Below are 27,999 nucleotides of genomic sequence, written 5' to 3'. Positions count from 1 at the left end.
GCCTTGGGGCTGGTCCTTGGGAACCGAAGCTGCACAGCCAGGGGCCTGGAGCTGGGTGAGGGACCGTGAGCGCTAGGCCCAGGCCCGGGGATGCACACCCTCCCTCCATGCTGGGAGGTGCAGCAGAAAGGGGCCCAGCTCGGCTCTGGGTTCCAGCCCACAGAGGGCTGCTCCTGTCCCCCCTTCCCCCTCCCCCCCCCCCCCCCCCCCCCCCTGGGATGGCGGGAACCCCCTCTGAGCCTCTGGCAAGTACAAGAGATGTGGGGTTAGCGGTAGGGGCTTCTCTCGGGGCTCAGGCCGGGATGGAGAAGGGGCAGCAGCCTTTGAGTCCAGCATGGGGAGGATGGTGGGGCGATGGTGGGTGGTCCCATGAGGACGGTCACCCCAGGCCTTACCGAGGTGTTTGTTGGGTCCCCAGGGTGACCACCTCTGTCTTGGCTGTCACTGCTCAGCCAGGACATGAGGGCTGGTGGCCTGGGCCCTGGTCAACACTGCCCCCTGCCCAGTGCCCTCCTGGCCTCCAGCTGGGAGTTCCCTTGGCCTAAATCCTCTGGCCAGCTGGGCTGGACCCAGGCTGGATTAGCAAAAGGGATTGGGCCGAGCATGGGCGGGGCGGGCAGAGGCGCAGCAGCTCCCCTCAGACTTGGGGACGCTGCTTCTCTGGGGATCCATTTGCGACCCTGGTGGGTGGGCAGGTTGGCCTGGGGGCCACGGAGGCCCACGGCGGGGGGGGGTCAGGCCACTGCCTGAGACTCCTGGCAGCAGGCCTGTGGGGACCTCGCAGGGCTCTCAGGAGGAGGAAGAAGAAGCAGAAGAGAGAAGGGGGCACGGGAAGCCTCTGTGACGCCTGCCATCACCTGACCTGTTGCTGAGGTGGGGTGGGGGACACTGGCCCACCCCGGCCTCTGGGAGCCACCCTGGCCGTCGTTAGCATGTCAGTTCCCTGGCCGTCTGCCTCCAGCCGGACCGGGGCAGCAGTGGCCTGCCTGGCGGAGGCCCTTCTCTGGGTCGGAGCGAGCGTGGCCGTGTCCCCGCCATGGCAGCTTGGCCCACTAGGTAAGGGGGCAGCCCTGCCAGGCCGTGGGGGGCCAGGACAGGCCTAGTGCTCCTTGGCGGGAGCCCCGCCCAGCCCCACAGCCCCTGGGGCCAGGAGGGTGGGGGCTACTTCTGGGGGCTACTTCCTCCCAAGGAAACCTGTAACCTCCTGCCCCTTCCCTCTGGGGGTCATGGGACCCCAGCGGCACCCGCAGTCCACCTCTCTGACCACCCCTCCCCTGGCACTGGGGTGGAGGCTGCACACGAGGCAGGCAGTGGGGAGGATGGGGCGGGGGGGCCAGGGTCAGGGAGGGGCTGGGGGCAGGACCCTGGCTGGGCACTCAGGTGGCTCTAAAGCTTTTGCTGAGGGGTCCCTGGCACTCGGGGGGCAATGCACCTTCAGCCCCGATGGGCTGGAGGCAGCGTGTGGGTGCAGGACATGACAGCCCTCAGAGGTGGGCAGAAGGCCCCTCTCCGGTGGGAGACGCGGGTGTGGGGGGTCGAGGCCTGCCCGGCTGTGACGGGAAGGTTGCGTGTCTGTTCTGGCAGGGCTAACCCATGGAAGGCCCCAACTGGGCTGTGTGCCCCCCGGGTCTCTGCTCCAGCTGAGAGATGGGGCCTGGTCCAGCTGCCGCCTTCTAGAACCTGTTCTGGGCCTCTGGGCCGCCCCTGTGCCGTGTCCTGCCTCATCCCTCCGCTCTCTCCCTGCACACTAGCAGCCCCACCTGTGTCCTCACCTCCCGGTCCCCTGTGGAGCCCGGCCTCCCTGTGGGCCCTCCCGCTGCAGTGCAGGGTCAGGGATTGGCTTCCTCCAGGGGGTCCTCCCTGGCTGGGCTCCTCTGGCTGGCAGGTGCCTCCGAGCACCACTCGAGGGTCGCTCACTGGGTGGGTCTCGTGGGGGTTAATTACTTGATGCTTTAGCAGATGGCACCTTCTGAGTCCTGGGCTTTCTGTGACTAGGTGTGAGGGGGCTGGGGCAGGGGGCCACGACTGACCCCACCCCTGGGCCTCTCTCCAGCCCCAGGGGACTGCTGGCCTGGCTGGGAGCCCCCCTGACCCTGGGACCTGGGAGACACGCAGGCTGCAGACAGGAGGCCAGTGGACAGAGGAGGGGAAGGGACGCTGGGGGAGGGGTCTGTGTTCTGGAGCTGAGGTCGGGTGCTGTCCCCCCCCCTACCCTGTATGAGCCTTGGTCTCACAGGGCCCCGCTCTGGGCCTCCAGGGGTAGACTGCGCTGAGTCACCCTTGCCACATGGAGGAGGCGGGTGGCTTTCCTGAAGGCCACAGGAAGGGGGTGCAGGCTCTCAGGAGAGCCCCCCGCCTGCCGGCTGCCCGCAGGGCACCTGCCCTGGGCCTGGCACGGAGGCCGCACCGCACAGCAGCCCCTGAGAGGGTGTCATAGACTTTGGGGGGCAGGTCATGGTGTCTCTGGGGCTGGCAGGGGCAGGGGGCGGCAGGTGGCCAGAGCCAAGGAAAGCAAAGCCGCGGAGGACCTGGGTCCTGCCCGGGCCCACACCTGGCCCAGGCCCGTGGGGGAGGGAGGCAGCGGCCGAGCTGGGCAGCCTCAGTCTCTCAGGTGGGGCCCGTGGGCCGGGAGGTGGGTGCGTGGGTGGTTTCTGCACTCCTGAAGCACGTGGGGAGTAGGGGTAAGGATGGCCTGGCACTCACGGCACCCCTGTTTCTGTGTCGTCTGTCTGCCGCGTCCGCGGACCAGTGGAGAGATGTATGAGCGCCATGCAGGCGGGGACTCAGATGGTGAAGCTCCGTGGCAGCTCCAAGGGCCTCGTCCGCTTCTACTTCCTGGACGAGCATCGCTCCTGCATCCGCTGGCGGCCCTCACGCAAGAATGAGAAGGCCAAGAGTGAGCGGGGAGGCCCTAGGGGGCATGGGGGCGGGGGGGCCTGAGCAGCTGTGGGGCAGCTCGGGGAGCAGCAAGATCCTGAGCCCTGGAAGTCTCCAGGGGGCTTTGGGCCTGGCATATGGGTGACCTCTGGACGCCAGGGGGGAGGGCTCGGGGCCCCATGCCCTTCAGGGCCCTCGCCTTGTTCCTGCCTGGCAGAGCCCTCGAGGACTCTGGGGCCTGAGCGCCCTTTCCTGTGCTGGATCTGGGATGGCTCTGAGCAGGGCATGGCAGGGACCAGGCTGAGGCAGGAAGGGACACATTAGAGTCCTCACGGGCCAGGAGAGACCCAGGGGTGCCAGGAGCCGGCCTCAGCCTAGCAGTTGCCAAGGCCGCTGTCGCTGCCATGGGGCCTGGGAGAGAGCTGGGCTGCGGAGGCCCCTGGAGGGCACCCTGGAGGAGAGGGCTGGCACTGCCCTCTGGGCCTGGGGAGGTGAAGCCGCTGTGCCCACTTGGGGTTCCTCCTTATACGCGGCACTGCCCCTGTACTAGGTCCGAACGTGAGGTGGGCAGTCGCCTCACAGTAGGGCAACTTCTTGTCCAGCTGAGCACCGAGGAAAACAGAGAGGATGGAGAGAGAGGGGACAGGCAGATGGGGTCACAGAGGCCCCTCGGTGGGGGGTAATAGGGCAGAGACAAGCAGACCAGGATCGGGGGGGGGGGGGGGGCCGAATGCACTGTTTAGAGCTGACTCTGGCCTTGGAGGATCCCCAGGAGGGAGGGATGGGGGCAGCTGTTCCCTGTCAGCCCCCCAGTCTGGGACCCCCCCCCACCCCTGCCAGGCACATGCACGCACCCAGGGAGCTGGAGAAGAGAGGTGGGCAGCCCCCCTCCCCGGGTAGGTGGGCTGCATGCCTGGGAGCTCAGGGGTGGGAGCAGAGGACAGAGGGGTGAGCCCACCCCTCACTGCACAGGTGGGGCAGCCACACCGTCTTTGACCCCCAGAAGGGCACAGAGCCCGCGGGGCTGAGCAGCAGGGGGTGGGCCAGTGGTCACGGGAGGCGGTGAGAGCTGGATGGAGGCTGCAGTGTTGGGGGCCCAGCCCCGGGCGCCTGGCTCCCAGAGGGGACGCTGGCTACCTGTGCCCTGCACTCCGTGAGAGTCCCTGCCACATGTGCGGGAACAGACCCTAAAGACACCTTCCTGAGCTCATCGACTGGGCGTAATTCAGATTTTGAACGGACGCTCTGTGGCGCTCCGGGCGCTGCGTCCAGTAATGAAATCCTTGGTGGAACCTGGGCTGGTGCACGCGGAGCAGGACCCCGCGGCGCCGCTAGCCCTACCACCTGCCGAGGCCAGAGCTCACTAGGGAGGCAGCCCAGGATCAGGCCCGCATCAGAGCGGGGACGCGAGCTGGCCGGAGCTTGTCTGGGCTCCCTCGCTCTGCAGCCCCAGCGGGCTCGGTATGGGGGCCACGTGCCTGGGATTGCTAATAAGGGGGAGCCGCCCCCTCCCTCTGGCAGAGTGTGTGAGCCTTTTCACACCCAAAGGAAGTGAGGAGCAGACCTCAGGGTCAGAGCAGAGCAGGGAGGGGTGGGCTCCCCAGCCTGAGCGCGTTTGTACTTTTGAGGGTCCCTTGAAATACCCCTTCCCCTGCTCTCCCCAGCCTCGGCTCTCCTGTCCCTTTGTGCTGAGCTGCTGCAGCGGGTGGGGTCCCCTGGGGGCCCGGGGCGGGCTGTGACCGGGGCCCCGCCCCCCCGCAGTCTCCATCGACTCCATCCAGGAGGTGAGCGAAGGGCGGCAGTCCGAGATCTTCCAGCGCTACCCCGATGGCATTTTCGACCCCAACTGCTGCTTCAGCATCTACCATGGCAGCCACCGAGAGTCGCTGGACCTGGTCTCGCCCAGCGGGGACGAGGCGCGCACCTGGGTCACGGGCCTGCGCTACCTCATGGCGGGCATCAGCGACGAGGACAGCCTGGCCCGCCGCCAGCGCACGAGGGACCAATATCCTTGGTCTTGGGGGGCAGACCTCAGGGGCGAACTATCCACCTGGCGGGTCACACATTTGGGGAAGGGGAGCAGGGAAGGGGTGCTTGGGCTGGGGTCTCCACTCCTCCCTGTCCATGGCAGGGGGGTGGGGTGGGTGGGTGCGGCTGGCCCTGATGGACCCGTGTTGGTCCCTAACTCGGCCCTAAAGTGGCTGAAGCAGACGTTTGACGAGGCCGACAAGAACGGGGACGGGAGCCTGAGCATCGGCGAGGTCCTGCAGCTGCTGCACAAGCTGAATGTGAACCTGCCCCGGCAGAGGGTGAAGCAGATGTTCAAGGTGAGGGAGTGCGGGTGGTGCCCTGAGCACAGGCTGCGGGGCGCCGGTACATCTGAGGGGGGCAGTCCCGCTGCGGCGGCAGGAAGTCCCGGCGGGGCCTGCAGTAGGTTGGGGGGCAGCTCACCCAGCACCCTGCGTCGGCACAGGGGTGGTTGCTCAAATGCGGGGCACGGCGGCAGCAGCTCCTGGGGGCCCTCCCTGTGCTGGTGGGCTAGGCACTCGGGGCAGGTGTCAGGTCACTGAGGGAAGCCACCCGAAGCAGACTGCACCCCCTTTCCTCATCCTCCCCCGACTGCCCGGCCCCTGGCCCGTCCTGCAGGCAGCCGTTCTGGATCCCCGCCCCATGCAGCCTCCCGGTTCCAGCCAGCCTGGTGTTAGGGGTTATGAAGATGCGTCCGTCAGCGGGCCCCAGCACACGTGGCTCTGGTCCTGTCCCAGCCTTGGCACGTAATTATTGTCCGTAATTAGTTTCCTTCCGGAACCCCTGCTGGTGCCCTGGGGAGAAAAGGTGGCCTCAGTGGATCCTGCTTTGTGGGGTTGATGGGCAGGCAAACCCAGCTCCTAGGCCGCAGCCTGGAAAGATGACTCTCCCTCGCTCCCTCGCTCTCGCTCTCCCGGGAGCACACACACGCAGCCCACTGCTCCCCCAGGCACGGCCCGGGGGCTTCACCTGAACTGCCACACAGACAGGTGCTGACACACTGGCTACAGCGGGGATCCTGCAGCTCAGGGCACAGGGGTCTGTGCGTGAATGAAGGGGCGAGTGGGATGCCCTCGGGCTGCTGGCCAAGGACTGGGGGGCTCACAGGGCCCCTGCTGGAGGCCCCCAAGGGGACAGAGCCTGCCTGGGCAGTGAGGAGCACAGACGGCTCAGGCCTGCAGATCAGCCCCCCACCTGTACCCTGCCGACCCTATCGGGGACAGCTCTGGGGCAAGAGGCTCTTCCAGAATGGTGAAGCTGTCAGGGGCCAGGCCACAGGCTGGCTTAGAACTCGGGGTGCAGCCTGGCCTCTGAGGTGGGAAGAGAGGAGCATACCCTCAGAGAACGGGGCACGAGTGCACGCAGGCTGCCAGGGCCTGAAGGTCCAGTGCAAAGTCCTGGCATGGAGATGCACCCACGCTGGGAGCCTTGGGGAGCCCTTGCCCACCTGCTCCTGTAGGGACACTGGGCCTCTCATCCAGTCTTCGGGCACAGGGGCTCCCCACAGAGCCCTGCGACCCGCCCCTGGCTTGGCTGAGTCCCGGCTCTGACCAGATCTTCTTGAGGCAGCCCAGAGCAGCGGGGAGACCATGCAGCCTGGGGCCTGCAGGGGGTGGGCTCTGGGCTGGCTCTGGAGGGAAGCGAGCAGCAGGGGTGGGGGGTCGATGCTGGCCTAGAGCTGTGGACCCCAGACCCAAGCAGCCATGTCCACGGTAGACCCCGAGTGCCTGGGCCTCCCCAGCCATCTTCATGTCCACCCTCCCAGCGCTCTGGAGCCCAGGGAAGGAAAGCTGACTCCCCGCCAGGCAGAGCAGCTCTGAACATTAGGTCAGTTCGGTTGCCGAGAAATCTCAAGATTGTTTCCAGCACCTGGAAGTGCCTGATCAAAGGCGAGATCTGTGGGGGTAAAGAGTGCCTTGAACATAGTTTCATGAAGTCTGAGATAACAGCGGAGTGCAGGCTGGGCCCAGCGTGGCCCTCGGACGCCCAGCAGAGTGGCTCCAGCCTGAGGGTGCCTTCACGGGCCGCAGTCACTGTCTGCACAAAGCGCGGCCGACGGATTGCTTCAGGAGGCACTTCTGGGGCTGTGCTTTTGGGGCTCATCCTCATAAAATGTTTTCATTCGCCCCGAGGGCTGGCAGCTGGACGGAGACCAGGCAGCCACGCCAGCCTGGATTCCTGGCTGTACCACCCCGCACAGAACTGGGTGGGAGGCCAAATCACCCCGTGGGCTGGACACTCAATGCGATGGGCATCTCCGCCCAGCTCCAGCCACGCCCTGGGGAGGGCTGCCCGCCTGCCCTGTCCTGCCGACTCTCAGACCCAAGGCTGCCCTCAAACCGAGCTCCAGACACACGTGGTCTTTGTCTGGCGTCTTCTGGGCCCCAGCACACGTGGCTCTGGTCCTGTCCCAGCCTTGGCACGGATGCTGGGGTCCTGGAGTGAGGCTCGGGGGCCTTGCTGGGTGCCCATCTCAGTGCCAAGCTAGGAGCAGATGGTAGAGATCAGCCTTCCCAGAGCAGTTCTCTCACTGGGCACAGGGACATGGGGGTGTCCGTGGTCACCTGGTTCCCTGGTGATGTTCCTGGTTCAGAGGGGGCCTCAGGGACCTGGCACCTAGCCCCCAGTCACCCAGACTGTGTCAGCCCACGAGGAAAGACTACCCAGACGGCGCGCAGAGCTGGGCGTATTGCTGTCCGTGGTGCTGATCTGATGTCCACTCCTGCTGTGCCGTCAACCTCCAGGCAGGTCCTGCTCACCCCCAGCCCACCCCACCAGCCCAGACCACTCGGGGTCTGGAACAGCATCTCCTGTGGGGCCTTTCTGGCCCATTCCCAGGGATCGCCACGGCCCCAGGGCACCTCAGGCTCCTCTGGGCAACCCAGCCTGCAGTTGCTGGGTCCCTTGTCCTCTGGGTCTGTCCCTGGCCTTGGTGTTTGGGGTTCCCAGGGTCTGACACTTCAGTAGATGCTCCCTGAGTGGTGGGTTCATGAAGGAGTCTGTGGTCTCACTGGGGTCCCAGCGGGTTCTTGCTGATGTTGTGTGAGCTGCTGCCCTGTCTGCAAGAGAAAGACAGTGGCCAGGTCCTCTCCCTCTCTGTTGTGGAGACTGAAGCCAGGGCACCCTGTACCCTGGGGCCTTGAGCTTTTCTAACCAATGGGCAGCCAAGTGTAATTACAGGCTCACAGCCCAGGCTGGGCATTAACTCCAGAGTGGGGTGTTTTCTCCCACAGTGAGGTGTTGACCCCCAAGGTGAGGTGTTGGCTCTAATGTGGGGTGTTGACTCCAGGATGGAGTATTGGCCCCCAGATGGGGTGTTGGTTCCCAGGGTAGGGTGTTGGTTCCAAGGTTGGGGTGTTGATTCAGATGGGGCGTTGACCCCCAGTGTGGAGTTTTGATTCCAGTGTGGGGTGTTGGTTCTCAGTGTGGGGTGACTGTGCCAGGTTTAGGTGTAAGTTGACCTTGAAAGGCTGGGACTAGGGTAGGGGAGGTTGAGATCTGTGTTAAAGGGTCACTCAGTGGCTTCTTGGTGGGAGAGTCAGAGGGGGAGCCCAGCGAATTCACTGGGGAAAGCATCCCAGGGAGCTATCAGGGTGGGACACTGGGGGTCACAGAGGTTTTGGCTTGCAGGAAGCAGACACAGATGACCACCAGGGGACGCTGGGCTTTGAGGAGTTCTGTGCCTTCTATAAGATGATGTCCACCCGTCGGGACCTCTACCTGCTCATGCTGACCTACAGCGACCACAAGGACCACCTGGATGCCGCTGACCTGCAGCGCTTCCTGGAGGTGGAGCAGAAGGTGAGGGCACGGGCAGTGGGAGCAGGGTCCTAGCCTAGGTGAGGCCACCTCGGGCTCCCAGGGCCCTTGAACTGGTTCAGTGTGGCTGAGAACCCTTCAGTGTGGAAGGATGGGCCACAGCCTGGACCTGCTTTTGTTCCCATCATGGGCCATGCCAATGTATTTCGGGGTGTGTCCCATGGAGGCCCTGAGCAGGTGGGGAAGTTCTGTGGTTTCTCCTCTGTGGGCCTCTGAGCGGCTCAGCCCTGACCACAGACACCCCGCGCTTCCTGAAGGGAACCTGCGCTTGACCACAACACCTTTAGTGTGGAGCACCTCATAGAATGGGGGTGCCACGTCCCAGCCTTCCCACCTGTTCCCGCCACGGGTCTGGCCAGCTCGTACCCCTGAGCTCCAAGCCCACTGCCACCGCCATTCGCCCATTTGTCCAGCAGATGCCCATATGCCCCTGGGTGCCAGAGGGGCATGCCTACCCATTTCTCTTGACTCTAGTCCCTCCTGTTTATCCTAAGAGGCTGAGTGCTCCCTGGGCTTTGCCCTGCAGACTGGGGGCCCAGCGTCCAGAGGCTCAGGGATGTGGCCCCCTCAACCTCAGCCCGGGCAGGGGCTGGGTGTTGCTTTCTGTGGTGGGTAGGAGGCTGGAAATCTGTAGCAGGAGAGGGGAAGGGCCAGTGTCCCCTGAGGAAAGAGCGCTCCTGTGATGAGGCCCAGACAGCATGTGGCTCCTACCCTTAGGGCTGGTGGGAGGCAACCATGAGGACCAGCTTCCAGACTTGTAACTTCCTGGAACCCTCAGGGACCCAGGTTTGAGCAGAGAGTGGGAGAAGCGGTCAGCCTTGAGGCTGGGTGGCTGGATCAGCAGGAGCAGCTGAGAGACCCAGGCTGGGTCTACGTGGCATTTGCCCACGAGCTCCCGTCACTGCTGTCCTGGGTTGGCACCCTGCCCCACCCTGCCCTACGAGGCTGCCTCAAGCCCAGGGCATGACAGAGGGCTGCCCCTGGGCTGTTCTCCCAGAACCCCTTCCCCACTCACACAGTTGGCTGGGGTTCTGTCCTCGTGGCAGTCCTGCTGGTGGGAGCACTGCAATCCAGACGGGAGAGGCTGCCTCCAGCCCGGCGGGATCCTGATGTCCAGGGCGACTCACTCCCAGCCCAGCTACTGTGGGCAGCGTTGGAGTGAGGCTGTGGGTTCTCTGTTGCGGTTGCTGGTGTACATGGGGGTGGAGGGTGGGAAAGTGGTCCTGTCTGGGATGGGCAGTACCGACTCATTATTCCCTGCCCTTTGCCCTAAGCTTTCCAGAACTCTCCCTATATCTGGGGCTAAAACTGTCCACCAGGTGGGTGGTTTGAGCCCTGACCCAGGCCCTTGGACTCTGGACCTCCTGAAGTCCACACCTGCTCTGAGCTCTGACCCCATTTGCCCCTCTTTCCCCTCTATCACTGGTTACACATACCGCACCCCCCCCCCCCCGCCGCCCCGCATTCCTCGGGACTTGCTAGAAGCCCTGCTGGTGGGCCTGCATCTGGGAACTGGGGGTTCCTGGCCTGAGCTGCACCACAGGGCCCTGGGAGATCACTCAGCCTCTTGTGCTTGGGGCCATTGATGCGCAGGGCTGCCTTGGGCTCAGCTTTGTTGTGCAGCTTTCCTGTGATAGATGTGGGGAGGCAGCAGGGAGAGGCAGGGAGAGGAGGTCCCTGGGTTCCTCCAAGGTGGGACTGGGTCCTGGTTCTCCTGCACCCGTGCACACACAGGACTCCCTGCCAGGACTGCCCTGGCCCATAGCTCTTGAGACCCCTAACAGAGTGGGGATGAGGGATGGCCCAGCTGATGGAACCCAAGACCCCTCCCCTGCTTCAAGGATCCGCAGTCAGTGACAGGTCTTCCAAAGCCATGTGATCCACCAGTAGTCTTCTGGCCACCAAGCCTGAGTCTTGTGACACTGGGGGTGGCCAGAGTGTCCCCCAGTCCGGGAAGCACACTGCAGGGGTCTGAGCCTCCCTCCGCCATGGTTAGTCTTGACGTGACCATCAGAGGCTGGGTGGGAGGCAGTGGTGGTGGTGGAGGAGGGCCTGCTGCCTGAGGCTAGCCCAGGCCAGTGACGGGCTAGCCTGGGCTTAAGCCCCTGCTCTGGCCTAGATGGCGGGTGTGACCCTTGAGAGCTGCCGGGACATCATCAAGCAGTTTGAGCCCTGCCCAGAAAACAAGAGTAAGGGGGTGCTGGGCATTGATGGTGAGTGGGGGCGTCACTGCGGTCCAGCTGTCCTGGCAGGCCAATGGGGGGTGCTGGCGGGCAACCTGTGGGCCTGGACAGGTGGCCTGAGTGGGCAGCTTCCTGTTCCACATGGCGCGGAGATGGGTGGTGCTGAGATGAGCCTTGTGATGGGGCCGGCGTGTGGGGGCTAAGCACCCACCGCGCTCCCCACACAGGTTTCACCAACTATACTCGGAGTCCTGCCGGCGACATCTTCAACCCGGAGCACCATGGTGTGCACCAGGACATGACCCGGCCACTGAGCCACTACTTTATCACCTCGTCCCACAACACCTACCTCGTGGGCGACCAGCTCATGTCCCAGTCTCGGGTGGACATGTACGCCTGGGTCCTGCAGGCCGGCTGCCGTTGCGTGGAGGGTACGTGGCGGGGGCTCTAGGACACCACATCCCATCAGCCTTGGGGCCCCGGGCCTGAGCTGCGGACCGGCGGCTCGTCTCAGGGACACCGCTGTGGCGTCTCTGAGCAGGGTGTCTGCCCTCCTCCCAGCAGGGGCTGTGACAGGCTCCTCCTGCTGTTAATTGCTGGGCAGGAGGACCCCTTCGGTCAGTCCACGAGCTGTGGGTCTCTGGGCATGGGCAGCCAAGCTCCTGTTGCTGACTGAGGTCTGCCTGCCCACAGTGGACTGCTGGGACGGGCCTGACGGGGAGCCCATTGTGCACCATGGCTATACTCTGACCTCCAAGATCCTCTTCAAAGATGTCATCGAAACCATCAACAAATACGCTTTTGTCAAGAATGAGTGAGTGGCTGGGACTGGGGAGGGGGGCAGGAGGGTGGGTGGGGGAGGGGCTCAAATGGCTCTTCCTGCCCCTCCCCCACAACCTTTTCCAGGAGGCGCGTTTGCAGAGGCCAAGGGGCTGATTTTGGGGTCTCTTGTTGAGGCTGAGGGTCGGGGAAGGGAGTGGAGCCGCAGGTCTGGGGAGAGGGAAGGCGGTGGGTGCAGGAGCTGATAGCAGATGAGCTGTGGCTGGTGGGGTACCTGTGCCAGCAGCCCCTGCCCACACACACTTGGCAGCCCCTGGTGCCGGCCGCCTGCAACAGTGGTAGCTCTAGTACTAATTACCCCCCAGAAGCTACTAGATGTCCAAACTCAATTTGCTGTCACTCAGCTGTAGCTACAGACACTGGTGAGCAAAATCCAATTTAGTTTCTGGAAATAGAAGACTGCCTCCCCACACTTACAGTCACCTTCAAGTCTTGGCTGAACAAGGCTCACAGGCAAGGAAAGAACTAATTTAATGAGGGAGGGGAGGAGACGCAAGATTGATTTCGGAAATAGAGAATAGGGGGGCCCCTCCCGGAAGAGCTTGCCCAAGCTCTGTCTTGGGCTGCCAGAAGGGAGTGGGAGTGAGGATTGGCAGCCTGGGCCCCAGAATTGCAGGTGAGAGAGGCATCTCAGGGCAGGGGAGCTGGGACAGACAGGTGTCTGTAGCTGCAGAAGACCCAGGGACCTGCTAATGTCTCAGCACAGGGCTTGCCCCTTATGTGTGCTAGCATAACCTTTGCAGGCATAAGGTTCTTCCCTAGGGCCTTGGGCTTTAGACTTCAGTCTCTTGCCTGAGAACTGGGGAGATGAATACTTTTGCCCCAAGTCCTGTCTGCCCTTTCCACATCACAGGACTTGCCCATCTCTTGCTCTGATTCATGCCCTCTAGGTCTGGGTCACCTACGTTTTCTAAAAAGATCATGTTACCTTTGGGCAAAAATCTAAGTAAAATGTGCACTTGGTTAAAAATCAAATCAAACAACTGAAGAGCATATAATGAAAATCCCTATGTTATACTCCCCATTCTGCACTATATAGGTAATAACAATGTTCTACCAGATGGTATGTGCCCAGCTTATGTCTCCTTTCTTATGGGGCCAATGTTGGGACCCCAGAGCCATTCACAGGACAGTGTCTCCAGTATCTAGGTCAATGAGATTATCTTTCTCAGTCTATTCATTGCTCCACGTTGCACCTCAGTTGAGTCCACATCAGTTTTAAACCATGACTTGATGACTTGCTCCAATATTTCCTCTTGTTTTCCTGGAGTTTCTAATTGCCTTTGTTTTTTCTTATTGGGATATGGACTGCATGCCTTCTTTATCTGTCCCTAAAATCTCCCAACTCCTTTCCCACCCACTCAGTTGCTTTTCAAAGCCATTGATGGACCCCCTCCCAGAGTGGCTGGCAGTTCCATCTATCCTGGTTATTGGTAAAGATCTCTTTTCATTCACTGGTGCAGATGACTTGAGGTTTTACACAGGTGGGGTCTTGCCCTCCCCTGGCTTCACTCTGCTTCTTCCACCTTGGGGCCACAGGTACCCAGTGATCCTGTCCATTGAGAACCACTGCAGTGTCATCCAACAGAAAAAGATGGCCCAGTATCTGACTGATATCCTCGGGGATAAGCTGGACTTGTCATCAGTAAGCAGTGAGGATGCCACCATGCTTCCCTCTCCGCAGATGCTCAAGGGCAAGATTCTGGTTAAGGTGAGCACCTGCCTGACCCTCCTAGGGCCAGCATCCTGCTGGGCCCCTGACCTCTGATCTGTGGCCAGGTGAGGGGCAATTGCCCTGCTCTAGATAATATGGGGCTCCACACCATCTGTGGCAGATTTGAGGAGTCAGGGTAGGCCCTACCCCTGACCTGCCCTCAGTCTCCCTCCATAGTGACCACTCAATCTAGGGACCTCCATGTGCACAACCCGGCATTTCCCTCCCATGCTGCTGCAGCAAGGAAGTGCTGGGCTGGCCTCTACCCCATGGCCTGAGGTCCACAAGCAAGCTTGAGAAAGGCTCCTTCCCTTTGCTGCTTCTTGTATGGGTACTGGCCTCTCAGTACTTCCTGCAGGACCCCTCCCATGGCCCACTGCCTCCCCCCAGGGCAAGAAGCTTCCTGCCAACATCAGTGAGGATGCCGAGGAGGGCGAGGTGTCTGATGAAGACAGCGCGGACGAGATCGATGAGGACTGCAAACTTCTCAACGGGGATGTGAGTAGGGGCTGGGAGGCCCTTTTCAGGGAGGGGGAGCTGTAGCCCTGAACAGCAGGCTCATAGCCTTGCTGTGAGAAGGCAGGTGGCTGAGAGAGGGATATTGGGCAGATGCGAGGGTGCTTGGGCAGATGCGAGGGTGCTTTGTCCAGTGGCTACACAGCTGGGCATGTGCTCAGCCAGGGGGGGCCCTTCCCTACCTGCCCCTTCACACAAGACTTGGCCCTTGAGCTCCCAGCTAGTGGGCTTCCACCTTTTCACCCAGAGGCTCTGGGGCTGGGGGGTCACACAGGGAGGCTGAGGAGTGAAAAAAGGCTCGGCATAGCGGGGCTGGGGGAACTCTGTAATTAGCTTCTTCTCTCCTCTGGGCACTGTTCTAAGCCGCTGCTGTGAGGTAGGAAGGCATTATTTCTCCCGGAGGGGCCCTCAGATGGGAGAATAATTGTGCAGGAGCATTCCCAGCCACGTTAGCTAATTGTTTTAGAAAGCCCTGAAGCAGCAGAATTCTTTCTGCTTTGGATGTGCCTGCATATTCCTCTGGCCCCAGGTGACCGTAAACCCATGTTGTCTGATGTCTAACTGGCATGACTCCAACCGGGGCCCGGGGCACCCGGATGCCCATGGCCCAGGCCCTGCCCCAGAGGGGTCCCTGTGTGTCAGGGCTACAAGGGGGCGCTGCTCCAGGCAGGGAGAACTGCCCAGCCCCCGGTTGCTGGCCAGCCAGGCCCTCCATCCCCACCCCTGCCCATCTCCTTGAGGTGTCTGATAGCCAGTGGAGGGATCCCAGATCCCCAGCTGCTTAGGGCTCCTGGAGTCCAGAGTGGCCACCGGGTACCCTGACCCCCTCCCCCAAGGTCCACTGGCCGGATGCGTGGCAAGCCGTCTGCTGAGTTTCTGTGGGCAGCATTGTGCAGCTAAAGGATGCAGGTGTTAAAATCAGAGAGGCCTTGGTTCAGGGCCTGCTGGTCACTGTCTGTGGCTCTGGGGCAAATCACAGGCCTGCTGTCTGGCCCTGCGGTGGGGTGGTGTGAGGATAAAGCAACGCCATGTAGGAGTGAGTGTGCGGCTGGGGCCGGGGGTGAGAAGCCAAGATGGGGTTCTGGCTCCCCAGCTCCAGCAGGCCCCTCCAGCAGGGACCTTGGGGGCCGTCACCGCTGCTGCCACAGGGCTGGGGACTGATGGCACGGGGTGGCCGTCCGGCTCTGGCAGGTCGCCACCAATCGGAAGCGTGTGGAAAACATCGCCAAGAAGAAACTGGATTCCCTAATGAAGGAGTCAAAGATTCGGGACTGTGAGGACCCAAATGACTTCACCGTGTCCACACTGCCCTCATCTGGAAAGCTTGGGCACAAGGCAGAGGGCAAAAAGGTGAGAGCCCTGCAGCCCATGAGGTCAGCCTGCAGCTGAGGGAAGGGCCTGGAACATCCGGTCTGTGCACACCTGTTCATACATACACCCCCCCCCCCCCACCAAACCCATCCCCAGATTTCTGGGTGGGGAGGACACAGAGCACATTTAGCTCTGGTGTGTGAGCAGGTGGGCAGCATGTCCAGTGTGGTGGACACGATGTGAAGTCCTTGCTTTCCCTTGACCAAGCAATATCTGGGCATGCACCCGGGAACTTGGGGACACACAGGATGGCCGCTTGGACCTGGGAAACTTATGTCTGTGTGATTTTTTGCGTGAGGAGGAGCAGGTACTCGGGGAAGGCTTCCTGGAGGAGGAGGAGGAGGAAGAGTAGGAGAAGCAGTAGCAGCTCAGGCTGAGCCACCAGGCATGGAGCTTGGAGGGGACGTCAGGGAAGGCACCTTGCAGCACTAGGCCATCCCTGCTGGGACATGGGTAGGGGGACAATGGGGAGTGTGGGGCACAGAGCTCTATGAAGGGGGGCTAGGCAGAGGGGGGAGCATCTGGGCAGTGGGGTCATGCACATGTGCCCAACATGCCTCTCTGTCCCCTTTGCTGGGGGCCCGAGGCTGTGGCCCCCCACCCCCCGGGAGGTCCCTGTGTGGGAGAGGGCAGGTGGCTCAGAGTGCAGTCAGGGGACCCCGGTCTGCAGTGCTGGGCACAACTCTAGTGGTGCTGGTGCTGGCCAAGGACAGGCCTGATTCTCTGGGAGGAACCCAGCACCCCCCTCCCCGACATCCGGAGGGGCCAGGACGGGACCTGCTTGAACAGAAGGGGCCAGCCAGGCCGTGCCCTGCCCCCTGTGCTCTGTCCAGGGCATGGGTGCTCCTCAGCCTGCCGTCCTGCCCGCCCCACCCCACCCTTCAGAGCTCTCTAGGGTCACCAGGCTGTGGGGTGGTGGGCAGGAGTGGCCCAGTGCAGCCCTCCGCTGCCCACAGCCTCCCTGAGGGTGGTCGGAGCTCGGGCCTGGGCTGTAACCCCTGCCAAGCTCGGGCGTGTGGGCGTTGGGGGGGCGGCAGCGGATTCTGGCTGAGGCTGCCGCTGCTTCTTTAGGGCGCGCGGCGTTTGGGGCGGTGTTTACAGAGCTGCGAAGCATGTTGGCCCCGACTGGCTCCAGACACACCACGCACATGGCTCCCAGGGCCTCTGCCAGTGTGCCGTGGAACCATCAATAAATTAGGAGGGAGATGGGCGGTGTTGCTGGGCTGGGGAAGAGGAAGAGAAACACTTCTGAGAGCAGCTGGACCGTAGCTGATGCTGAGCACCTCTGTTGCTGCCGACCTGGGCCTCGGGCTTCGGCTGGCTCCTTCTGTGCTGGCTGGCAGGGCGTGAGCAGAGCGGCCCCAGGGCGGACACTGGAGCTGCAGAGCTGACCATCATGTGCTCCCCCGTCGGGCACCGTGGGGCCCGGCTTGAGCTCCGGGGTCCAGGCTGCGAGGCCGGCGGTCCAGGCAGGGGCATGGTTGGCGGGGAGCTGCAACGTGCAGGGGTGCGCCCACAGGCGGATGCGTGTGCAGGACGGGGCCTGGGAGCCCCCTCGGGCGGGGCGGGGAAGGAGTCCCATAAGTAGCGGCCAGGAAGGCTCACGGTAGCCCTGACGCCAACAAGGGCAGCTTTGGGGGCGCAGACCCGCATTTGTCTCCGCGAGAAGCAGGGCCGGACCCCAGAGCCACAGGGAGCTTCGCACGGGCCTTACGGAAGCGCGCACAGCCGAGTGACCTTGCAGACACACAAATGGCGTTTATCATACACTCACCCACCGCGGGGAAAAAATTCAGAACTGGGGCCTTAATGGGCTTAAAGCAACACATCTCGAGGGGCTCCCTCTTGGACCCCCGCTCCCTGCGGCCGCTGAGCCCCCAGGGCGGGCTGCGGAATGTGTCTCCACGGGCCCCACCTGCCCCTGCTGCCTCCGGGCTCCTTGCGGGAGGGGTGCCTGGAGCCCCTGGGACTGAGGCCGGGTCCCCCCCATCCCCCACCGTCACCTCTGTCTCCCTCTCCCCCAGGCTGAGGAGGATGTGGAGTCCAGGGAGGACGCCGGGGCCAGCCGACGGAACAACCGCATCCTTATGAGCGGCTTCTCCATGCTCAAGGTCTGGCGGGGCTCCCAGGCGGGGGCACCTTGCTGGAGCCCACCATGCTCCGTCTTCCCGCTTACCCAACTGTCCCTGGGCCGGCCAGCCGGGGCATCCCCTCCAGCTCCCAGGGCCCTGGGCCTGTCTCCTGGAATCCCCCTCTGGACTCCTAGCTACCTGGTCTGACTGGGGCTGCCCGGGGTAGAGGCCTCGATGGCCCTCCCCTGGCCCACACCAGCCAATGCCCCGGGTCACTCGGGGCCCAGGCCGACCAGCATACTGCAGAGGACCGGCAGGCCCAGCCTGGCAGCTGGGGAACCAGGACCCCCGGATGGCAGGCCTGCCTCCTTCACCCTGCCGGCCGGTGCAGGTGACTCGGCTGAGCCAGGGGCTCCACGGGGCCTGACTCCGCTCTCCTTCCGCACAGAAAAAGAGCAGCAAGCTAAAGAAAGCGGCCAGCATGGAGGAGGGGGATGAGGACCTGGACTCCCAAGGCAGCCAGAGCCGAGGGTCAGTGCCCTGCCCAGCCTGGACCCTGACCAGAGTGGTGGCAGAAGTGCCCGTGTCCCTGCAACGGCTGGTGTTGGATGCGCAGGCTCCGCGGTGGCCCTGTGACCGCACAGTGGGGTGGGGGAGGGGGAGCCCAGGGTGTGGACCCCAGGGTCTCGGGGCCGGACTGGCCAGCACGGGGCCCTGTTCCTGCTCCTAGCGCCCGTCGTGGTTGGAAATGCGTTCCTGGGTGGGCTCGGCGCCAGAGCCTGCCCCTCCCCCTTGTCCTTCCTCAGTGTCCACTGCACATCCTGGCACCCACACAGGGCGTAGTGGACGTTAGGGGGATGTTCTGCATGAATCAGTGAGTCTGGCTCGCAAACCGTGGTGCCCAGGCTGGCCTGAGTCGGGAGGGGCGCCCACCCTGGGGTCCTGACTGCTGTTGCCCACGCTGCCCGCAGGGCGAGCCGGCAGAAGAAGACCATGAGGCTGTCCCGCGCCCTCTCGGACCTGGTGAAGTACACCAAGTCTGTGGGCATGCACGACGTGGAGGCGGAGGGTGAGGGGACGAGGGCCCTGGGGGCGTGTGGGAGGGCTGGTCGCGACCTGGGCGTGCCTCTGAGCCCCCGCCCGCCCCCCACCCGCCAGTGGCGTCCAGCTGGCAGGTGTCGTCGTTCAGTGAGACCAGGGCCCAGCAGATCCTGCAGCAGAAGCCGGCCCAGTACCTCCACTTCAACCAGCAGCAGCTCTCCCGCATCTACCCCTCCCCCTACCGCGTGGACTCCAGCAACTACAACCCGCAGCCCTTCTGGAACGCGGGCTGCCAGATGGGTGCGTGTTGCTGGGACCGTGAACGGGGGCCCCAGCGCTCCGAGGAGGCTGGGCTTGGCTCCCTGGACAGTGGCTTTGGAGAGCCTCCACCACATCCCGCCAGTGTCACCGGGCTGGCACTGGGGTGGGGTCCTTCGGACCCCGGGACACGGTGTGCAAGAGGCACATCGGCCCACGTGCTCCTAGGGGAGGCGGGGGGCTGGTTGTGCGGGGCTCCAGGGGCATCCCGCGGGGACGCTGGCCCTGGTTGTGCATCACGGTGAGCCTGGGGCTGGCTCACATAGGAGAGCGCAGGACTCGGGCAGCCGAGCAGGGGAGGCAGGGGGAGGTGGGCTGAGCGCTGACCAGGCCGCCCCGCGTCCCCGCCCCGTAGTCGCCCTCAACTACCAGTCGGAGGGGCGGATGCTGCAGCTGAACCGCGCCAAGTTCAGTGCCAACGGGAACTGTGGCTACGTGCTCAAGCCGCAGTGCATGTGCCAGGGTGAGGCCCGGGGGCCCGGGACGCGGGGCGGGCAGGGGGCAGCTGCCGCAGGGTCACCTGGGGGGCCACCCGGGATGTGGCTCCCCAGGATGCCAGAGGTGGGGGTGCGGCGAAGGGTCCCCACTCTGCCAGGGGTTGGCAGGGGGTGAACTAGGGAGCCCCTCGCCATGCCTGGCCCCCCACGTGGCCCCCCAGCAGGACATGTCTGAGGCGGCTCCCCGCGGGGCTCAGGCCGAGGCGCCCTGGAGCGAGGGCCCGGCCCGGGCCAGGCACCACAGCTTCCCAGTCCCTTCCCAGACCCTTCAGTTTTCTCACTGGAAACCGCTGGAGATCATGTGTGCAGTTCTCCCCATTTTAACCTGAATCCTCCCCCCACCCCTCCTGCCAGCTTTACTGCACCTCCTCGGGGGATGGGCCTGCAGAGCCCTATCGCTGGGGCGCCCAGCGCCCGGCCCCCCACCTAGAGGCAGCGTGCAGAGAGGGGAGAGGATGGTGTCCTAGCTCAGGGCGGTCACAGAGGGGCCAGCACGCAGACCCCTGGTGCCCCCGAGCTGGAACCCTGCCTCCCCTCTCCCCGCCCCTGGCCTGGGGCTCCTGTCCGGTCAACAGGGTGCGGTGGGGTGCACTGTGCAGCCACTGCTCCCCTCAGCCTGGCGCCCTGGCCCCCCAGGCATCTTCAACCCCAACTCCGAGGACCCTCTGCCCGGGCAGCTCAAAAAGCAGCTGGTGCTCCGGATCATCAGCGGGCAGCAGCTCCCCAAGCCGAGGGATTCAATGCTGGGGGACCGAGGCGAGGTAGGAGGGGTCCTGGCGTGGGTGGGCGGGGCTGGAGCAACACCCCAGGCCCGGTGCCACCCCTGCCCTCCCCCCAGATCATTGACCCCTTCGTGGAGGTGGAGGTCATTGGGCTCCCCGTGGATTGCAGCAAGGAGCAGACGCGAGTGGTGGACGACAACGGTGAGGCCCAGGGCCCCGCCTGGCTCCGCTGACCGCAGCCTCACAGGGGAGGGGGGTGGGGCCGCTCCGGTGACCTAGGCCACCTGGGGGAGCCTGGCTCAGGGCCTGGTCCCCGGGTGCTGCTCCTCTCGGCCCAGGCACCGGAAGAGGGCGTGGGCCCCAGCGGCCTCCAGGCTGGACCTGGGGTGGGAGGTGACCCTGCTTCCGGTGGCCGCCAGGATTCAACCCCGTGTGGGAGGAGACCCTGGTGTTCACTGTGCATATGCCTGAGATCACACTGGTGCGCTTCCTCGTCTGGGACCATGACCCCATTGGGCGGGACTTCATTGGCCAGAGGACACTGGCCTTCAGCAGCATGATGCCAGGTGGGCAGAGGGCCGGCAGGGTGGGGCGGGGTGGTGTCCCCCATAACAGAGACCAGCGTCCCCTGCTCAGGCAGGCATCCACCATGGAGGCCAGCATTCCACCCCAGACCAGCGTACCCCACAGAGACCCGCCCCCCATACACAGACCAGTGTCCCCTGTAGGTCAGCTGAGGGCGCCAGGGCTGATCTTCCTCCTATGGGTCGGCTCCTGCCATGGGTGGGCCTAGGGACACAGCGAGCCGAGGAGGAAGGTACAAGGCCAAGGGCATTTTGTGGATGGGGGAGGGAGGGGCGCTCAGGTGTTGCGCTGCCTGGCCCCGAGAAAGAGGAAGAGCCTGCAATACCAGCGGGCTTCCTGGAGGAGAAGTCCCCAGAGCTGGGCTCACGGGTTGGATTCAGGGCCTCAGGACCTTTGAGCAGAGTGGGGCAGGGTGAGCCGTGACCGGCCATTTCAGGCTATCGGCACGTGTACCTGGAGGGGATGGAAGAGGCCTCCATCTTTGTCCACGTGGCCGTCAGTGACATCAGCGGTAAGGTGAGTGCCGCCTGCAGGACCACCGGCCTCGCCCCAGCCCCAGTCCCACCCCAGCCATGTTGCCAGGGCCGTTGGGCCTCCTGGTTACTCACTGGGCCTGTTTCTACACCTGCAGAGTGGGCGGTGGGGGCACCTGACCTCTGTGTCCCGCGGCCGCTGTGGCCCCCGTCCCTGCTCCCCGTCTTTCCCGAGCCTCCTCACGCCTTCTGTGTCTCAGGGTCCCCAGTTCTCCGTCCGTCTCTGGCTGGAAGGGGTCCGCCTGGCTTTGCTCCCCGTCCCCGTGTCCCTGGATGGGGGTCCTCCTCCATCCCCCCAGCTCTGAGCTCCGGGCCCAGGCAGGGCCAGCGTGTGGCGGTCTGTCGGGCATGCATGGGGGGCCCGTGTGGTCCTGGCGCCGACTGCCTCTCTCCTGCCACCTCCACGGCTCCGAGGTGCTGCCGGGCGCGGCGCCGCAGGCCGCTTGCTCCTGCCCGCCATCAAGCCGTCTGTCTGTCCTGTCTGCCTGTCTCCACGGGCTCCGGCCCGGCTGTCGGTGTCTCACGGCCGTCACTCTGTCTCTTTGGTCTTGCAGTGCGCTTCCCCATGTCCAAAGTCTACTTTTAGAAGGACAGTCCCGTTAGGAGCTCGAAGGTACCCCAGTGCCGGGGTGGCGGAGCTGCCCGCCCCCCTTGCATGCTCAGGCCGTCCCCATTAGCATCTGTGATTCCTGGTAGCATTTTGGAGACTGTCCGCTCATGTGACATGGATCGTGGTGTGGTTCTGGGGTCCCCCGGGCCATGTTCAGCCACAGAGCGGCATTTATGAGGCAGGTCCAGGACTCCGGCGAGGCCCCCTGTGCGTGGACCCCTCCCGGCCTTCCGTCCCTCCTCTGTCCTCTGCCCCGTGCCCCCGCCCCTCTGTGTCCGGTCCTCTAGCTCGGAGCGCCACTGGCAGCCCTGCACCTGTCGCCCTCCCTGCCCTCGCCCTTCTTCTCTGTCCCCCGCCCCCCGTGTGCTCCCTGGCTCTGTGTGCACCTGCTGTGGGGTGGGGAGGCCCCCGGGACCAGGAGCTCTGAGCTTGAATCCTGGACCTTCTTCTAAATGACTCTGCAGCCAACTTTGACCAAATTGCTCTGGATTTGGGATCTTGAATCGGGAAGCCGATTCAAGTGCTGGCCCCGTGAACGCCTCTGCCCAGAGTGCCCCGTGTCCCTGGGGAGTCGTGGCTGTTGTCGGGGCCTCTGCATGTGGGCACCCTCTGGCCTCTGCACTCTGGAGACACAGCTCTCGGCCTCCCCGGCGGTGCACCGGGCCCCTGCCGGCCAGTCCGGGGACCCCCGGCTGCTCTCCTCGGGCAGGGAGGCCAAGGCCAGCAGCAGTTCAGGGAAGGCCGAACCCTTAGGACGGCTGTGCAGAGAGCAGGGTGAGGCTGGAAGCAGCCAGGAACGCTCCCCAGAAGAGGCAGCACCCCTGGGGCAGTGGGCGGGCAGGGACATGGGAGAGCAGACCGCTGGCCTGCACCCGGCTTCGCTTGCTTCCTCGGCCTGTGGCGCCCGAGGGCAGGGTGAGCGTGAGCGGGGCGGTGCCGGCTTCCACGGGGTTCTCTCTCAGCTCTCTCTCCCTGCCAGCACCACTCTGGGGGCCCTGTGCCGGCCTGCTCTGCCAGAGCCGGGGGCTTTGGGGACCTGCGAGGGGTACGTGTGTGGGCGCAGGGGCCAGAGTTCAGGGTCCCTGTTTGGAGAAACCCGGGCCTCTCCTTGCAGCCCTCACTGGGCCCGCATGTCCTGAGACCCGCAGACCCTCCCGCTGCGCTCAGGGAAGGTGGGCGCCTTCCTGGTCTGTGCCAAGGCCATGGCAGCTGCTGTTCCCGGCAGGGGTGCCCTGGGGACCCTCTCCCCTACGTGCAGCTGTGGGCGGCACAAGCCTGACAGGCCCGCTGGTGCCTTCGCCGAGCTGGCCCTGGGGCTGCGGCGGCTCAGCCTGGTCACCGCCGGCCACATGTGCCTGGACAGGGCGGGCGGTCCCCGGCCCCGGTGCCTGGCTGCCGGCTATGTGGACTCCTTCTCTTGCAGGTCAAGCAGGCTCTGGGCCTAAAAGGCCTGTTCCTCAGAGGCCCAAAGCCCGGCTCCCTGGACAGTCACGCTGCTGGGCGGCCCCTGCCCCGGCCTTCCGTGGGCCAGCGGCTCCTGCGGCGTGCGGCCAGCGCCCCGACCAAGAGCCAGAAGCCGGGCCACAGGGCCCTCCCGGAGCTGCTTCTGGGCACGCGGGACACAGGCTCCGATGGGGAGGCCCGTGACGTGGCGGCCCCCAGCCCCGGCCCTGCTCTGGAGGCCTCAGCCCCCGAGGAGCCCGGCAGCCCCCGAGGTAAGGCGCCGGTGGGGAGGAGCCCGGCGCAGGGGGGTCTGGCCCAGGAGCAGTCCCCTTGTGCCCCTGAGGGCCCCGGGCCTGCTGGGGTGGCCGCCACCTGCATGAAGTGTGTGGTGGGCTCCTGCGCTGGAGAGGACGCGGAGGGCCTGCGGCGGGGGCAGCTGCCCAGCCTGGGGCCCGCAGCCGCGCACGAGGCCATCAGCCAGCAGCCCTGCGCCCGGGCGGACTCGCTGGGGGCTCCCTGCCCCGGTGCGGGGAGACGCAGAGGGGCCCGATGGCAGGGTCCGGGCGGCGGCGGCTCCGTGTCCTCGGACTCCAGTGGCCTGGGCAGCCCTGAGGTGGTCCCGTGCTGGCCCGAGGGTGCCCGCAGGCAGGCAGGGGCCCTGCAGAGGGAGATGAATGCCTTGTTCGTTCAAAAGCTGGAGGAGATTAGGAGTAAATCCTCCATGCTGTCCACCGGTAAGACGAGACGCTCCTGGCCGGCGTCCCCTGGCTGCCCCCGCACCGCCCCTTGGCATGGCCTGGGCCGGACGCCCTCCCTGCGCTTCTGCGTCCAAAACCGCCGTCTCCGTGTGCTCATCCTGGCTTCCCTTCCCCTTGCCCCGCCGGCTTGCCTGGGGGTCCCTGGTATCCCCAGCACCCCTTCCCCATCTGACAGTGCCAAGCCCTAGGCCTCTCGCCCCCAGAGGCCCCCCCACAAGCCCCCAAGTGGCCCGGAAGTGAGAGCAGGTCTGACTCCAGCTGCCGTGTGTGCTGACGTCCGTGGCCCGGTGCCCCAGTCGGGCCTTTGCGCTGGCCTGCCCCGCCTGCTCCTGACGCCTTTCCCCAGGCCTAGGGGCAGCTTCCAGCCCCCCACCCCTGCCCCAGGGCCAGGCTGCAGGTGTTCGGCTGCTGGCCCCGCACCGCAGTCCTCTGAGAAGCCTGGCGCGGGTCGGTGCAGCACAGCAGGGCGGCCCCCGACGCCGCCGACGGTGCCCGGGCCCCAGCGTTTGCAGGGCTGGGGCAGATTGCACCTGCCCCCCGGCCCTGCGCGCTCCGCTGTGGCCCGAGTAGAGCCGAGCGCGGCTGGCACAGGCAACAGCCCGAGGGCACCTTGTCAGGGAACCCCAGCCTGGGGAGGGGCTGAAAGCTGAGCGGTTCCCCTCCCCCAGACCCCCATCCCTCCCTGCGCCCCACCCAGCCTTGCTGTTTGTCTGTCCACCTGCCAGCCCCGCCCACACGCTGACCACCCTGTTCTCCTTTCTGTCCCCACGCTGCCTCCATAGTTAGGGACTGAGAGCAGCCGAGTGCCAGGTAATGGGGCCCAGACCCCGTGTGCCCTGTGCCGTCCCTGGCCCTGGCCTGTCCGGGGGCCCTGTGGACCCTGCCTGTGGGCACAGGCTGTCTGCTCCCCCCGCCCCAGCCGCAGCAGAGTCGGAGGGGGGGGGGGGGGCAGCTGTGTGCACACGGAGGAGCCCGGCCGCTGAGGGTCCTGGGGGCACTGTCCACGGGGGACGCGCCCAGCATGGTCCTCTCCCTCTCGTCCACAGATACCCGCCCCTTCTCCGTGCAGAGGACGGGCTCCTCCCTATGTGGTCTGGAAACCATTGCCGAGGAGCCAGCCCCGGGCCCCGGCCCCCCACCTCTGGCGGCTGCCCCCCCCAGCCCCTCCCCAGGAGGGCCCCCGCGCGCCTGGGGCCCCCGCGCCAAAGTGGCGAGCCCCCCAGCGGTAGCTCTGGGAGCTTCCGTGCCCTTCCAGCCCAGGACCCAGAGCCGAGGGGACATGGAGCCGGCCCCGGAGAGCCGGCGGAGGGTGTACAATGGCGGGGGCCCCGGGGGGGCACATGAGGGGGACCCTAGCAGCCAGATGGCCCGAAAGGCCGAGAGTGAGGGGCAGGTGCCCTCGGAGCTCCCGGGCGGATGGCGGCCCCTGGCTGGGCCCTGCCCCACCGTGTACTCAGACGTCACGGGCGGAGACCGGCTGTGGCGGCGGCTGGAACCAGGGGGCCATCGCGACAGCGTGTCCTCGTCCTCCAGTGTGTCGTCCAGTGACACGGTCATCGACCTCTCCCTGCCGGGCCTGGGTCTGGGCCTGGGCCTGGGCCGCGAGAGTGTCCCAGGGGCTCCAGCCGGACGCCTGCCCCTGCGGCCCTGCTCGGCCACGGCCGCCCGCCTGGACCTGCCTGCTGTGACCAAGAGCAAATCCAGCCCCAACCTGCGGGCTGCCAGCCAGCTGCCTGCAGCACCGGAAGACCTTCCGACGCGGCCCCCCGCCCCCAGGCCGCCCTGGGGCCGCCTCCCTCTGGCGGGCCTCCGGGACTGCCCTGCAGCCGCCAAGTCCAAGAGCCTGGGGGACCTGACTGCTGACGACTTCGCGCCCCAGGTGGAGATCCTGGGCCAGAGCCTGGGCCTGGCGGGGGAGGGGCGGGCCGGGCGGGGGGCGCGGCGGGACGCGCTGACGGAGCAGCTGCGCTGGCTCACGGGCTTCCAGCAGGCTGGCGACATCACCTCGCCCACCAGCCTGACTGTGGGCCTGACTGTGGCGGGGGAAGGGGCGCCTGGGCCCCCCGGCTTCCTGCGGCGCTCCTCCTCTCGCAGCCAGAGCCGTGTGCGCGCCATCGCCAGCCGGGCCCGGCAGGCCCAGGAGCGGCAGCAGCGGCTGCAGGCCCCAAGGGCTCCCCCCGGGGAGGAGCGGGGCACCCCCGAGGGTGCCTGCTCAGGGGGCCGCGGGGGCTGGGGGGATGTGCCGGCCCCTGCCAAGGGCTCCGCCGCCACCGGGCTCCTGCTCCGACTCTGAGGGACCCCCCAGGGCGGACCCAGACCCCCACCTTGGCGCCGAGTGCGCTCTGCCCCCCCCCTCCCCCGGGGAGGAAGGGAGCCTGCCCAGGGTCTGGGCAGATTTTTCACCATGTTAGCATATATATGAGAGGTATTTAAATTTTGAGAGACAAAGCTTCTACGACATTAAAGTGGTGCCCGGTCCTTTCTCCGTCGTACCTGGTTTTCGGCGGCCCGGGTGCGCAGCTCTAAGTATGCGGTTCCCGGGATGCTCGTTACGTGCCCGTCCCCTGCCCGACTGCGACTGGCTTGTTCCGCACAAGGCCTGCTCTGTATGGGACACTTTAGACTCCAGGCTTGCGGACACAACTCCAATAAACAGGTTCCCGCTTGCTGGGGCGGGGGGGGCACCCACCCACACACTCCCCCTTGTGACCACCTGCCAGGCGTTCCTGGGCCAGGGTCTGTGTGAGGACACCCCTGACCTCTGTCCACAGAGGGCTCGGTGGACTGGCTCCCCAGGGAGGGGATCTCCAGCCTCCAAGACGCAGCCCCTGTTCCCTCTCTCCCCGCCTCCCAGTCCCACTGTGGTGTGTGGGGGCGTAAGCTTGACCCTGGGCAGGGACCCCAGGCCAGAGGACCCCCAGCTGGCTAAATGCATACACTGCCCCTCCCCTGGAGAAGGCGGGATGCCAGCCAGGCCACAAGGGGCTGTGTGTCTGGGCTCGTCCCGCACCCCGGCATCCGGCATCCGACCTCCACAGGAGCCACCTGGGGTGCCAAGGGCCACCAGGGACCTCTGCGACGGGCAGTGCCCTTTACGCAGCAGGCGGCGGGTTTGGCTGGGGAGGCCTCATGTCCCACCACCAGGGTAAGCCCTGCTGTCTTCCCGATAAGGCCCGTGGGAAGCTGGACACCCGACCCAAGGCTGGGTGCCGGTGGGTGGACACGGTCTCCCTCGAGGTGTCCCTCTGTAGTCTCCAGGGACCTGTGCCAGCCACTTGGCCAATCTCAGCAAAGGCCCGGGTGGAGGGTGTCTACTGGCCCCACACGCCTCCCCAGACCCACCAGGCCCCTCCTTGGGAAGCAGTGCCCCAAGGCCAGAAGGAACACCAAGCAGGGCATTTGGGAGGTGTGCCTGGCCTTCGGAGCCCCTAGAATCTGGGCTGCATTGAAGGGGGGCACCTGGAGGAACCTCAGCCAGGGGACTCTTGGCCAGTGCTGGGCTGGGCTGGCTGCTGGGGCTCCCGGGGGGGGAGAAGTGGGGGCCATTCCTCGTCCAGCCCTGCGTGGGCGCTGCCTGCCACCACACGGTCACCTTCCACGGGCCAGGCTTAGCCCCTGGGAAGCCCAGGTCTGTCCCAGAAGGGTGCCTGGCAGCAGGGCGGGTCCTCCCCGTACGGCTCTGCCCAGCTGACACGGGGCCGGGGCGCTGCAGGCCCCCTGACGGGCAGGCGGGGCAGATGGGAGGACCCGTGGGGGTGTCTGGGCGTTGGGCTGAGCCAGGCTCTGGCCGGACTTCTCGGGGCCTCCTGGGTGTCCGTGCTGGGCCACCCCCGCACCAGGCAGGCCAGCGCCGCTCCCCCACCAGGAAGCAGGCGGTGGAGGGTAGTCAGGCCGAGGGGCCAGGGAAGCCACACAAAGGTGGCCGCAGCCTGATGAGCTGTGCAGGGCCGGAGTGGGGGGGGGCTGAGGCAGGGGGACCCTTGTGGGGGGTGGGGGTTAATGGGACCCCCTGCTGGGCTGGCCTGGCCAAAGCGGCCACTAGCACGTGGGGCTGCGAGTGACACGTGTGTGG

At 65.5% G+C, this 27,999-nt stretch overlaps 1 protein-coding gene across 1 annotated transcript; it reads left to right on the top strand.

Moving 5' to 3' along the window:
* The first annotated feature begins 932 nt into the window (after positions 1-932).
* On the top strand, positions 933-26,397 carry PLCH2 (phospholipase C eta 2). Its single transcript, XM_032395265.1, has 22 exons — positions 933-1,056; positions 2,750-2,896; positions 4,639-4,882; positions 5,075-5,204; positions 8,536-8,706; positions 10,844-10,937; positions 11,135-11,338; positions 11,601-11,721; positions 13,287-13,458; positions 13,852-13,959; positions 15,169-15,327; positions 17,373-17,459; positions 17,869-17,951; positions 18,392-18,489; positions 18,579-18,761; positions 19,135-19,242; positions 19,913-20,037; positions 20,115-20,199; positions 20,418-20,564; positions 21,020-21,099; positions 23,150-23,441; positions 24,974-26,397. The coding sequence occupies exons 1-22, from the start codon at positions 933-935 to the stop codon at positions 26,218-26,220; spliced, it is 4,209 nt and encodes a 1,402-aa protein (XP_032251156.1). The 3' UTR covers positions 26,221-26,397.
* Positions 26,398-27,999: the final 1,602 nt, after the last annotated feature.

The sequence above is a fragment of the Phoca vitulina genome, unplaced genomic scaffold (assembly GCF_004348235.1).
Source record: "Phoca vitulina isolate PV1807 unplaced genomic scaffold, GSC_HSeal_1.0 scaffold2, whole genome shotgun sequence".
In the NCBI taxonomy this organism is placed as follows: Eukaryota; Metazoa; Chordata; class Mammalia; order Carnivora; family Phocidae; genus Phoca; species Phoca vitulina.
This window is presented reverse-complemented; position numbering and strand designations above follow the sequence as displayed.